Source organism: Onychostoma macrolepis, chromosome 18, assembly GCF_012432095.1.
Source record: "Onychostoma macrolepis isolate SWU-2019 chromosome 18, ASM1243209v1, whole genome shotgun sequence".
In the NCBI taxonomy this organism is placed as follows: Eukaryota; Metazoa; Chordata; class Actinopteri; order Cypriniformes; family Cyprinidae; genus Onychostoma; species Onychostoma macrolepis.
In genome coordinates this window covers 7,575,409-7,589,239 of record NC_081172.1, presented here as the reverse complement: position 1 = coordinate 7,589,239, position 13,831 = coordinate 7,575,409, and the positions used below count along the sequence as shown (strand labels likewise).

At 38.5% G+C, this 13,831-nt stretch overlaps 1 protein-coding gene across 3 annotated transcripts in view; it reads right to left on the bottom strand.

The window, feature by feature from the left end:
* Positions 1 to 13,831, bottom strand: part of tmtc2b (transmembrane O-mannosyltransferase targeting cadherins 2b) — a 112,810-nt gene that overhangs the window by 54,593 nt on the left and 44,386 nt on the right. For all 3 annotated transcript variants that reach the window (XR_009266963.1, XM_058751203.1, XM_058751202.1), the window contains one exon: positions 4,969 to 5,545. Coding sequence is in view for 2 of the 3 variants with exons in the window: in XM_058751203.1 (XP_058607186.1) it covers positions 4,969 to 5,545 (577 nt within the window). In the remaining variant the exon portion in view is untranslated. The remainder of the gene's footprint in view (positions 1 to 4,968; positions 5,546 to 13,831) is intronic.

Here is a 13,831-nt window from a genome sequence, read left to right as displayed (position 1 = left end):
GAGGCTTTTTTAAAAGGGTGAGCAATGACCAAAAGCATCCTAGAGCTCTACCAGGACTCTCAATAAAAATCCCCCAAGAGCTTTAGAGGGAGATGCTGCCAAAGGCGCCGAGATCGCAGCTCCCTGTTAACTCAACATGTGCTTATGCACTTAACTCATTCTTTCTCTTTCTCATGTTCATACGCATGCGCACACTTACGCTCAGCTCTAAAATCAAGTGAGCTGACTACCTAGACTGCATTTTAGGCATAGGCAGGCATCTTAATTATATGCTGCCTCTTAAGATACCTTGTTTTAGACAATTTCTAAAGCAGCATAGTATATTTCTTATATTTACTCATCATACTTTTGGCTTGGCAACATGATATTGGAATCAAATTATTTGAGTCAAATATCCCACATGGAGAACTATTTGTGTGCCACACAGACGAGCTGCCTATTCAAACAGTGCTCAAATTGGTCATTTAGGAGACTCCATGATACCTCCAACATGCCAGTAGTTCGTAAGTAAAATGCTACCAAAGACGTGCCTTGATTTCCTCTAAGATTTTCTTAAATGCAAGTGTGATTTTTCCCAACAATAATGCCTTAATACAGCCACAAAAACCGAGAAGAATACAACTGTTTGTAGGGGTAATGGAATCACGGAAAGAGAGGAAAGATCTCATTATGCATTCACAGCAGATAAGTCTCTCTGGCTATCATTACTGCAGTGAGACAGCAGAGGTGTGAGAAATGTGTAGCCAGACCATTACACTCCGATCCAGGCAAAAGAGCGTTAACATGTGAATGATTATCATGATATGGAAAAAGACTTTGTGACACTGGGTTACAATTTAAGAGGATAAAAATGCTACTAGAAGTCAAGGTTGGATGCCTATTTTTCCTCAACCATTTTTGAATTGGCAGACGAAAAATAGCCATGCCGTTATAACCGAACCCAGCTTAGGCAATACATCTCTCAAAATTATTTCACAAGAGTCAGGTGAATTTCAAAGCTGGAAATGAGAATTATTGAGGGATGCATATGCATGATATATCAGCACCATATTGGATATTAAGATTTCCTCATGTATCTATATTTGTCGTTATTGGGGGGAAAAAACAAAAAACATACTGGCTGATGTTGAATATTTAATTGTAAATGTTCATTTATTGTACTTTTACATACAGATTTTCTTGTTGTTATCTAAAACACAAATCTAAATTTTTCAACTATGCAATGTTGTGATGCCTAAATTTACAATCGATTTGAGTTTTTCACCTTTAATTTGTTTAGACACCAAAGTACTATTATATACATTTTACAAGAAAATATTTCAGTTTTTGTACCTCAAAATGTAATGTTTAATACACCATTACATTGTTTCTTTGTAATTTTAATAGTAAAAATTAGTTTGTACACCTTTTTTTTTTGTCTGTGTGTGTGTGTGTGTGTGTGTGTGTGTATAAATGTTAAAATCGTCCATTTATCTGTCATCACCCAAACCGTAAAAATAATTAACAGCTTATCGGTATTGACCAGAACTTTAATATTGTGTGTCCTTAACATAATTGTCCACAACATCATCATGTGGTTGTTATGAAAACCACAATTTTTTTTTTGCCTTGAATTGACAAGCAATATCACATATTAAACAGACTGAACTTCCATTTCTTGCAGCCTCATTTTCACACATTAAATTAAATGTGGCATCCAAGAGAAGATTGGAAATAAATTGAGTATTCTGAGCAGACCAGGGAGATTCTAAGAAACACTTTAATGCAGTTTAGAAACCTCACAACGACCAGACCCTCTTAAACTTGAGATAATTGAATCGAATGCACCATCTATCTCCATAAGTGATCATCCTGAGTCCAGACCAGCTGCCCAGAGAGCATTTACTTATAGCAGACATTATGATTTAGCATTGATATAAAGCTATGGGATGATGTCATAAACCACATACCACAATCAGATAAGCGGCCCAATTTACGATCACATCGCTATTCTCATACAAGCCTACACATTTAATATGGATGGACGAAGAACGGCCATTAATATGTCTCTATGCCTCATACATAAAGCAAGTCCACAGACCAGAAGTACAGCACCAGGCAAAGAGAATTATAGACGTGTTTACTATGCCACATTGACGAATGCGCTCTAACATCTAAACGCTGGTGCTTTTTAGTTTATTCCCCCACGTTTAGTTTATCGTCTCATTATAGCGAATGAGTCTTCAGGCCCTTGGATGTACGGAGCAGTTTGTCTCCTCGCTAAAACCCATCCAGCTTTCATCTCTGGAATTATCGCCGCACTGCAGCCTGGCAGATGAGAGGTATTTGTCCTTCGGCTTGCGGATCGTAGACGTCTTGATGCTTATATGTTTACATAGCAATTCAGGCTTCCCCTTCGACTCTACTTTACGCTAAGCTGTCGTAAGTCAGAGTGACACGGTCTCTCCTCAAAGAGGAAAATCTGGAATTATTTGCCTCTGACAATGTGCTAATACTGTTGAACTGGATGACAGCAATGTGAAAACACAGTCGGTCCCTGATGCGGAAAGGATATGTGAAGCACATGGGTTTGCGGACAACGAATGCTCTCTGGCACTCTGTGGAGCGAAGCATTTCTACTGTACGGCTTAATATAGTTGAAATGACAGCTGGGGCTTATAGAAGAGCTGATGATTGATGGGGAGATGGTCAATCAGAGTGCAGAGAGCTGTCAGATATGAGAGATCATGCTCTTTTGTCACCTACAGGCCAGACTTCCCAGGCTGAAGTGATGTGCCATCATAGGGCCTGTCTGCTGCAGTCTATGAATAAGCCAGAGGTAGACAACATCAGACTGGCCTCCCTCTGACATGTCACATGCCATTGTGATGAGAAGCAAAGCAGTAATGGTTCAAAATACACTTGTAAGCGCAAATCATACAAAAATGTACATTGTCAGAAATAAAATTTAAGGGCCAAAATTGCCCTTTTTAAGGAGCATTTTCTTTCATTACGAGCACTTTTTCTCTCTCTAACACACATAAAATCCATTTATTTTAAATACATTTTGAAAAGAATAAATGAAGTAAACTCTCAATCTAAACAGCTGTTATGCATAGGTGCTGGAAGGTAGAAGATAATATTGAAATTGGCTGATACAAAATGCACTAATTATTTTCTTGTTATGGCCGATAACCAACAATTATTTTGTATTGTAAACAATAAACTAGTATTTTGTCTAAATGGATAAGAAAATAATTTATGCATCACACAATTTTAAGTTACAGTTTGAAAAATGTATGATTGGTGTATATTTGTTTATTTAACAGTATTATTAAATTATTGATGTTTTTAAAGATTAACTTTAAAGCGATAGCTCACCCAAAAATGGAAATTCTGTCATCATATACTCAACCTTAAGCTGTTTTTTTTAATTAAGCAAACAAAGCAATACAGGCAGATAAACAAGGACAAAACAAGTAAATACCTGGAGAATGCAAACCTTAAGCTATTTCAAAGTTGTAGGAGTTTAGTTTTTCTGCTGAACACAAAAGATGATATTTTGAAGAATGCTGGTAACCAAACAGTTGCTGGTAGCCATTGACTTCCATAGTGAGGCGGGGATACTATGGAAGTCACTGGCTATCAGCAACTGTATGCTTACCAAAATTCTTCAAAATATCTTATTTTTTACATAAAATAAATGAACTCATAGTGGTTTGGAACAACACAAGGATGAGTAAACATGACAAAATTTTCATTTGATCCTTTTAAATGAGCGTTACATGAGGAAAATGATAATCTACATATACAAAATTTAAGAAATAGGCATGGGCAATTAAATAGTCAATAGCGACCATTCAGTATCAACAGTTACAATAAAAAGTAGTTTTTTATTGTAGTTTATTTCTGATGAACATGAATGCAAACATTATTCGAAAAAAATCTTTACACTCCGGCATGAGAGTTTAATAGGTCTGTAATTCTCAGTCCCATTTGTGCACACGTCAATTTCGTTTGTGCTGACTGGCTGATGGTTACGAATGTCAGTGTCTTTTAACAGTCGATGGTAAATCCTCTTGACAAGCCAGGGTTGAGCAAAAGTCGACCTGATGGTCGGTTGCTTGAAGAGCAGAGATCTGCACACTAAGGAGCAAGGCACCACTGCGTGCAATCCTTCTATTATCATTGATTTCCCTGTCCTTTCTTTCTCCACCTCATTTCACACACTCACTGACTGCTGCTGTTTATGAGTGATCGCCGCACTAATTACTGTTCTCATGTAAACACAATACATCCACATCATTAGACGTCATTAAATGAGCATTTGTTACGATTGCACTCTGGCCGTTAATAAAACAATTTCAGAAGGTTAGCCAGGCCTTTTCCGGCCTCACTTTAAAATTTTCCAATTATAAAGGGTTCATTAAAAACAGGAGTTTACTGGGGACTGACTTCACCCGTGACGGGTTCGGATGAACGGTAGTTTGAGAAAGCAGAACGGGTCACTTAAATTTAAAGAGCCGGCCTTCAGCAAACTCCAAATCAAGGAGGTGAACATAGCTGCAAGGTTGCCGAAATTTGATGTGGTGCAGAAACATTTTCTCACAATTACAGGTCGTCGTGTGCTGCCAAGCAAAAACACAAACATCTCTGGCCAGATGTATGTATGTAAATACACCAAATAAACACCAATTTGATTGCACTCCACTCTTGCATTTTTTTAGTGTGTTACAAAGAAAAAAAAAACCATACGGTTTGTTATGGTTCACTCAGTTGAACACACATGCCAAAATGAATTCCAAATTTCATCCTGATGGAAAGCAAATACCACATATGAACTTTTATACAAATTATCCCCCAGCATACACATGCACTATCCATCCACACATCACTGGGCTCCTCCAAACACAGCAAGAGTTTAGGAAACCAGATACATGCGTATAAAAACACAGATGGTTTTCCAAATGGTGGATAAAGGCTGTTTACCTTCTGGAAGAGCGCAGGAACCTGCTGCAGCTTCAACCTGTTGAAGACAAACACGTCGTACATGCCAGCCACAGCCAGCACGGTCACGCCTTGTTCCTTCCAAAGCATGCTACAGGAAGCACACGCCAACGTGCCCAAGAACCACGTCCAGCTCTGTCCATGGGCACCGCTCGTCCTCAGGGAGCAGTGGCGTATGTAGCAGCGCATGGCCAGGAGGAAGAAGAGGGCGGCTCCTACGTCAGCCCGGCCCACGATGCCCGCCACAGCCTCGGTGTGGATGGGGTGAGCGGCAAAGAGAAGCCCGGCCAGCAGGCTCCAGCAACCTGACCCCAACAGCAGGCTTGAGAGACTAGAGAACAGGGCGGTCGTGGTGCAGTGTAGAACCACATTGACCAGGTGGTAACCCCAGGGATCTAAGCCACCCAGGGCGTAGTTGAGTCGAAAGGAGAGCGTGCAGAGTGGGCGGTAGGACTTGTGGCTACCGCTGTGGGTGAGAAGTGTCCCCCAGAAGTCATCGTAGAAAATGTTGATCCAAGGCGTTTCAGGAAGAAGGTCCTGGTTGGTCTTGATAGCACGGCTGTGTGGAGAAAAAGAAAGAGTTTGAGATTCAAATATATAAAAGTCAATTAATTTACTATAGTGTGCACAAGGATATTATAGGGCCCTACAATTTCCGTGATGCGGAAAACGTGGAATCCAGTCATAAAAATGGAATTTACTGTATAATGCGGAATGTCACGGAATTTGCCATATTTTGGATGAATAAATCAAAAGTACACTTAAATCAAACCGTAATATGGACTAGTGTCTGTGAATATTAAGCAACAAAAATACTATTTTAATATGAATCGTGAATGAATGGCGCAGACGCATAGTTTCGTTTACTACACACTGTTAAAGCGCATGTGACACACGCTATATTTTCAGCCTCTGAAAATAATCTCTAGAACTGCTCGTCATATCATATACAAACAGAAACTTAAAGGTCTTCAAACAACCCATCAAAATAGAAGTTTAGTTTAACTTGAAGAAACTGTGACAGAAATATATATGACTTAATGTAATGATAGTACTACTACTACTACTAATTAAATCATTATTAAAACATTTTTAAAAGAATATTTACACGAAAAAAAAAAAAATTATCAGAATTTACCAGAAAAATGTAAATACATAACAATAATAATAATAATAAATAAATAAAATTACAAATTAATAATTATTATTAAAATTGAATGAAAACATTAAAATGGAATCCAGAAAATTAAAATTATGTAATACATTGTGTAAGTTTCATGATTTAAATGAATTAGACATGCTTTTTTGATATATATATATATATATTTTTTATTTTATTTTTTTATTTAACCATTAAAAGAGAGTATAGAAAAATTAAAAGGGAATCCAGAAAAATTAAAACGGAAAAAACAGAATTTGGAAAAAAAAAATTAAACTGAATTTGGGAAAAAATAAAACGGATTTTATAAGGCCCTAATATTGCTTTTAAGAGTGACGGTTGGGTTAGTCCTCATACCACATCACTTGTTGTGTTAGTGCAGGGGTGTCAAACTCAATTCCTGGAGGGCCGGAGCCCTGCAGAGTTTAGCTCCAACCCTAATTAAACACACCTGATCCAGCTAATCACGTCCTTCAGGCTTATTTAAAAAATACATGGTTTGTTTGTTTGAGCAGGGTTGGAACTAAACTCTGCAGGGCTGCGGCCCTCCAGGAATTGAGTTTGACACCCTTGTGTTAGTGTATGAGCTATGACAGACATTCATCCCTTGCTGAAGTTCCAACACAGCAGTCTTGACAAAAGATCATGAGAGGGCATGACTAAAACACATCACATACATGAGACCATATGTGAAAGTATAACTCTGTATGTAAAATGAACATTGACAAAATCTTTCAGCTTTGTCAAAGTCATTCAGTAAGGCAAGCATCACTACTATTGTTTTTTCAAACTCACTAAAACTAAGTATTAAACTTTGGCATGTAACTCAACCTGGACCATTTGCGTTGCAGACATGAATGAATGGCAGGACTCAATAACATATTTAAAAATAAAAAACAATCTTCAAAAATTATTGGTTAACTCTAAACATACTCTTCCATTTAATTAAACTCTTCCATGATATTCTCTTCAGGAATAACATTCAGTTAAAACAATAAATGTAACATTACTCACATAAAGATGACCTTGTAGTTAATCCTGTGAGGTTTGACTGGGACACAATAAGATAGAAAGAAAGAGGAGGGAACATTGATTCTGACTTTCCTCAAAGTTTAAAAAGTGAGGACATGTGGCGCACCCTTGAACAAAAACAAATAAAAGCTCAACAGAAAGACAGGGACCTCCATTTAGCCGCAAGTGAGTACGAAGTGGTACCAAATGCCTGTCAATCAAACCAACCCAACTGTGCCAGAAACCATCTATTGGCTATCCCTAAGAAACTGAGCGACAAAGAGCTAAGGGGAATGAAAAATGCATAAAGATGGCCAATGTAGAAGAGAATGAGTGAGTGGAAGGATAAATGTGCAGTTTTCTCCCTGGGAAAAAGCTTTGGGACTCTAAATATGTCTGAAGAAGGTCTTATAAAAGTGTAGAGTTGTACAGGGAACAGGAGGAGGCAGGGAGGGATATGCTCTGAGGGCCACAGACACACACTGTGCCCACGCTGTCTGCCTGCGTTGCACCGCCCCAACAAGACAGAAAGAGCCCTCAAGGCAATCAAACAACGCAAACACGTGTAAACAAAGCAACTAGGCAGTTACCTTATTCCTTATGCAGTCATCCATGCCAAAATCCCTGTCATTCAAACCCAAGGCGGTGGTATCTTGCTGTGAAACAAACACCCTCTACCTCCTGTGATCGTGAATATACTGTATGCCTGAGCACAAGATGCTGCTGAACCGTTGAGCGTAATTACTCTCCTTAGAGAGCGCAAGCAATGACATAAGCTGTAATTAAAACATGCAACGGGAAATACGTGACAAGTGCGATAACGCGCCATCAGCGCAACTGAATAATCAGCCGTCACAGCAATGGCGCCCAGAACGTGCAATTAACAGAATGGAGACAAAAGGTTTAATGGAAGCATGTTTACAAGAGAAAGATATGATGCAAAAAGAGCAATGGATCCCTGGCTGCAGAGCGAGCCAAAGTCTTTGATCATTTGCTACTTGCACAGTCGCCAGCAGCGAACGCTTGTCTTCCAGTCGCCCATGAGAACAGATGGAACTGGGAAAAGCGAGATGTTACGACAGACTAAACTGCCAAAAAGAACTAGTTCAGGACATGCTTCAACTTCTTGGTTGTCTTGGGGGAGATTTTCAACAAGACGTGTTGAAATTGCAGCGATTGCCTTGTAAGAGTCCACAAGAAAAACAGATGCTCTGAGAACTACATTTCTCCGTGAGATAAAGCTCTCCGTCATCGGACACATTTCAATTCCCTGCTTTGACTTCGAATCACTCACTTTCTTGGCAGAATTTCACGATTTCTTCCCCGTCAGGTATACCTTCTTTATTTTCTCCAAGCCATTCGTCAAATTAGATCTTCATCCTTCCAAACAAAAGGATAACACGAGAGCCATTGTGGTTCAATTACACCTCTGAATCATTTGGAAGGAGTTGCCAATTTACTGGATATTTTGGTGAGCCAGAGAAAACAAACACCATCGCCTGAAGACTCGACACCCAGAAGCCCAGACACGACAACAGATTCTGTGCCAGGCCCGGCAGGCAGGGGCTTCCGAGATCGGCTTTCACGTGAAGTGTGAATCAAAAACGAACACTTGGAGCTCTGGTGGAGGATCATAACTAAATATCAGTAACAGTGGAAGCTCTCGGATTGCATGACGAGTGTGCGTATTCTTGAGCCACTGCCTGATTTGGCTTGACAGCACCCCGAGGAAGTCTGACTCCCATGAATGATTCTAATTGGTGTTAGTGAGACAAATAATGTGAAAGCTAACCTCTGGAATGGGCTGATCCTTCTCGCCTGTACAGAAAGTAGAGAGGGACAGAACCATTTTACATTCAAGAGTGCGTTCGTGCTCTTGACAATTCTCAGGGGACCGGCGGTATCACGCCATTCTGAAACTGGCCACTTTGCTTCATCTAGAGTCCAATCAGCGTGCCGGGGATACTGTGACCACATCTGTCAAAGAATGTTTGCTTATCGCTCTATCCCTGCCGTGACTGGCACGTTGTTACGTTTTGGCCGACCGCAGCTCTAATGAGAAGTGAAATCCAAAATAAGTCCTGTGTAATCTAGAACCCAGTTCCCTCAGACTGGGAGCAAGATTTAGCTCTGCGGCCATGAGAGGAGCTTAAATGCTGCGGTGTCGATAGCAGGCTGCGACCTCAATGTTTTCGGACAAGTACAGCTTTGCTACGTCCAAAACAAAGGCTTATAATTCGAGCCAAATGCAAAACAAACCATGCAAAGAGTCTGGTCTCTGGAATCAAAAAGCAACAAGTGACCTACTACGGAGTGACTGTATTCCATGAATTGCCTTTCCTTCTTTACGAATTGGACAGATACTCGACGTGTGATTAGCTTAGCGCACAGAAGAAATTCTTTATGCCAAAGTGCATGAACGTCAGCAGCCGTTCATATAATGCAAGTACATCCAGGGTCTATACGTTTTAACGAAACAAACATAGCTCCCTTGAATAGCGCCAAAAAAATGGTTCCAGATATTCTTCTGAAAAGTTTGAGACAATGCACAATTGTTTTCTATTTGTGCCAGCAAGTGAAAAGAGGGGAGGAAAAAGCACAGGCAGTAGGGAGATGTGTTTTTCGGTCTGCCAAGTATGTGTCATCACCCGGCTTCAGTGTCTGAAAGGGCCGCAGTCATATTTTGAGAATGCCTACAGAGAGGCTGTCCGGTCTGTCCACTCTGCTCTCCTGCCTGGGCTTTTGTCTATGGTTTCTTCCCATGAGAATGCCTGCAGGTCAATAACAGAATACCTTCCCCTTATGTGGTGCTTATGCGAGAAGAGCTCTCAGGGACAACAGCCTTGTTCTATTGTGCAGTTTCATGAAGAAAAGCTGTATGGGTTATAAAAGAGGAAAACCAATTAATTTGTCAGAATAAAGAACTGAACTGTTAAGGAAACACAATCCAAGCTGAGCAGCTCACAAAAAGTACAAATTTCTTTCATTCTTTCAGTTATTCTTTTATACATTCACTCTTTTGTTAAATCTTTCATTCTTTCTTTCATTTAATCTTTATTTTTTTTTTACTTCTGTCATTCTAAATTTCATTTCTTTCATACTTTTTCATTCGTTCTGCTGGTCATTCTTACATACTTTGTCATTAGTTCTTCCTGCCATTTTTTCACACTTTTTCATTCATTCATTCATTCGCTCTGCCAGTCATTCTTACATTGTCATTGGTTCTTCCTGCCATTTTTCACTCTTTTTCATTCATTCATTCATTTTTTGGGATTGCATCCTTTTGCATCAATTCATTCAGGAATTCTTCTGCATTTGTAAATTATTTTGCATTCATTCATTCCTTTGCATTTATTCCTTATTTTGCATTAATTTGTTAATTTATTCATTCATTCATTCCCTCTCTCATTATTTGGCATTCATTTGTTCTTTTTGCATTTTCTCATTCATTTATTGGACTAATATCAGTCGGTTAATTTAACCATGTACCATGTAAATACTATAATATAATCATTATGTACAATTATATATATTAAAATGCCATGGTGTTTCTTTCTGATACAATCGCTGGACCACGGTACTGCCACAGGATTTTCTAAAAGAGTATAGAGGCTCAGATTTTCCAGTAAAATCATCAAATATTCAATATCAGCAAACACCTAACTGAATAGTATTAAATAAATTATTATTAGTCATATTAGTAAAATAAATTAAAGAAAGAGGAACTTGTGGCTGTGCTCGACACGTAAAATCCATGAGAACCTGAAATAATGTTTGTTTATTACCAAGATGTCACTACAGGCTACCACATTTGATATTGCAGTGAATAGTTCCTCTAATGAAGAGCATTGGGTCATGCTGCAAATCATGTCAAAGGTCTTACCGCATCACAGCTTCCTTGAAATGGGAAATAAAAAAATCTATTTGCATAAATAAATAATTTATACACGGCAGATTATTCAGGCGCAAATAGGTTTCAAAAGGCTAATCTTATAAATGCCAGCATTACAAATCAATTCATACGGCTGGAAGGAAAAATAAACTATTGACATTTCAAAGTCACAAAATGCATTTTGTCGCCAATTTACACTCAAGAAATGTCAAATAATGAGTGAGGTACAAAGAGCTCTCTTAAGATATTAACTAATAGATTTGACACTTTGAACTGTTCCTTGTTAAACAACAGAAAATCGATACCACGGTAAACTAAGTCAATGTATTTCAATATGCCAGTCTGGCAAGTTAGTCAAAATGTCAGCTGGTGTATTATTGAATTAGGGTCAGACAGAGTGAGACTAAAGGCTTTCAGTCAGTGGGCTTCAACAAACAGTGAAGCAGACACACATTGAAAGGGTCGGGGGCTCTGCAGTCGGAACAAACCATCTCGGGCCACCATGAAATCAACATGGTCATGGCTGGACATTGTTGATCTAAACGCCACAATAGCCACATTATCTAGTTTGCAACCATGTAAAAGCAAAAAGAGAATGGGTGTAGACTCTCATTTTTGCAGTTAAAAAAAAAAAAAAAAAACGAGTATTATGTTATACATTCAAGCATGATTCAATTTATGGCACTTTCCCCACACTCTCATCTTTGAACCTTTTCCAAAAAATAACATGCACACATCAGCACCCATTTGAACTTTTTTACCCGCATGAATGAATCAATTGTCCACTAATGGCAAATCAATGAATGCGCCATTTCTATTTAGGCTTTATTGACAAAAAGAAAGAAAGAAAAAAAGCCCACTCAGCACATTGACTACTAAATTAGCATGGTGAAAAAGCGACCACCACTTTTCATTATATCATGCCACCCCTCTTGGGAAAAACAGCTTTTACAGAACTCACTATTAGGCCAATTGCTTTACTATGAGGAGAACATTACATGGCAACTGAACTCTAGTAATTAGATAACAGAAGAAAGAAGGAGAAAAAGGAGAAGTCTATAGCTTCAACTGGTGACTCTCCTTTCTTCACTTCCTGTGTGTCTGTTAAACATTGTACTGTAAAAGGCAGAGAACTATTTGCATGGGCGGCTTTGGCCAAAAGCGATCAGAAAACATAAGTTACACCCTACACATCTGTCCTGTAACACTTTCATGGATAGTAACAGACTTCCCAAAAGGACTGTAAGAAGAGACTCTTTTCATCCCACAAGAAACGTCTGGCCTCTAGGAAAAAAAGCATTTTAGAGTTAGCGATTATCACAAGAAGGCGTGAAAGCCACTTAAAGGACATGCCTGGGACATACACTTGCATTTTAGAGTCTCGTAAATCTGAGGGCATATGCTAGGACAGACTGCTTCCTCACAGCACAAATATACCAGCACGTTCTACCACGTCTCGCCCTGTCTTTTATTTCCATCACAATCTGTCAAAAGGAACATCTCTGAATTTTGGCAAATGATGGGTATCTGAAAATGTTCAATTAAAATAAATAGGAAAAAGCTGTTCACGGACTGCTAAAAATGTGACTTCAACCCCACATGGCAAACCACTAAATGTCTCCTTATGTTTACACTACTATTAACAAGAACCAAAACAGACCAAAAAAAGCTGAGTTTGTGCAAGATCATGATCTTCAGAAATGCCATCCATACCGTATATACACACATTTATCGAATAAAAACGTATATTCAAAAGTTTAAATGTTTTTAAGTATTTTATAAAATACAGTACAAAAATACAGTAAAAACAGCAATATTGTAAAATATTCTTAAAAGTGAAAATAGATTTTTTTCTATTGTGATGTTTTTAAATGTAATTTATTCCTGTGATGCAAAGCTGAATTTTCAGTATCATTACTCCAGTCATCACATGATCCTTCAGAAATCATTCTAATATGTTGATTCGCTGCTCAAGAAACAATTCTTATCATCAATGTTGCAAAGTGACAATTACTGTCACTTTTAATCAGCTTAATGGGTTATTACTTTAAGTGTACACACACATAGTTCACAGTGGTGTGAAAGCTTTGTACTGTATCAGGTAAAATCTTTGGAGCTTTGTTCATATCCTGTGGATCATAAAGTGGCATGTGCGTCATTCAGTCAGCGCTTCATACTGCAAACTAAGCCACCTGTTTGGCATCAATGTTGACACATGATACATCTTGCATAAAGGTTACAAATGTGCTGAACAGGGATTTTCTGAATAGTCATCAAGTAGATGGTTAAAACAAATGTACTGTTGAACTACATAAGAGGCTTGCACACATGTTGCCTACCTACAGTGGGAAAGAAGAGTGTGGCGGTCATGACCTACAGTATACCGATGCTACTGTAAGCACTAGTGCCTGGCTGAAAACTCTTAATTTCTGGGGGTTTGTTGCATCTAGAACTAGGTTCTTAAAGGAACAGTTCACCCAGAGATGAACATTTTGTCATCATTTACTCATCCTCATGTCGTTCCAAACCTGTATAAGTTTCTTTGTTATGTTGAACACAAAAGAAGATATTTTGAAGAACCAAATAGTTGCCAAGCTTTTGCCAAGCTACTTATTTCATACAGTTAGACTCCAGTTAAGCCTTTCTTATGAAGATGTAGGTAGCTAGTAACTAACAAAGCACAGGCTAATATACACTAAAATTAATCAATATATATATTTTTTTCCAAATGATTTTGATGATTAAATGATCATTTATGGGGCTGTCAGCAATTTAGAATTGTC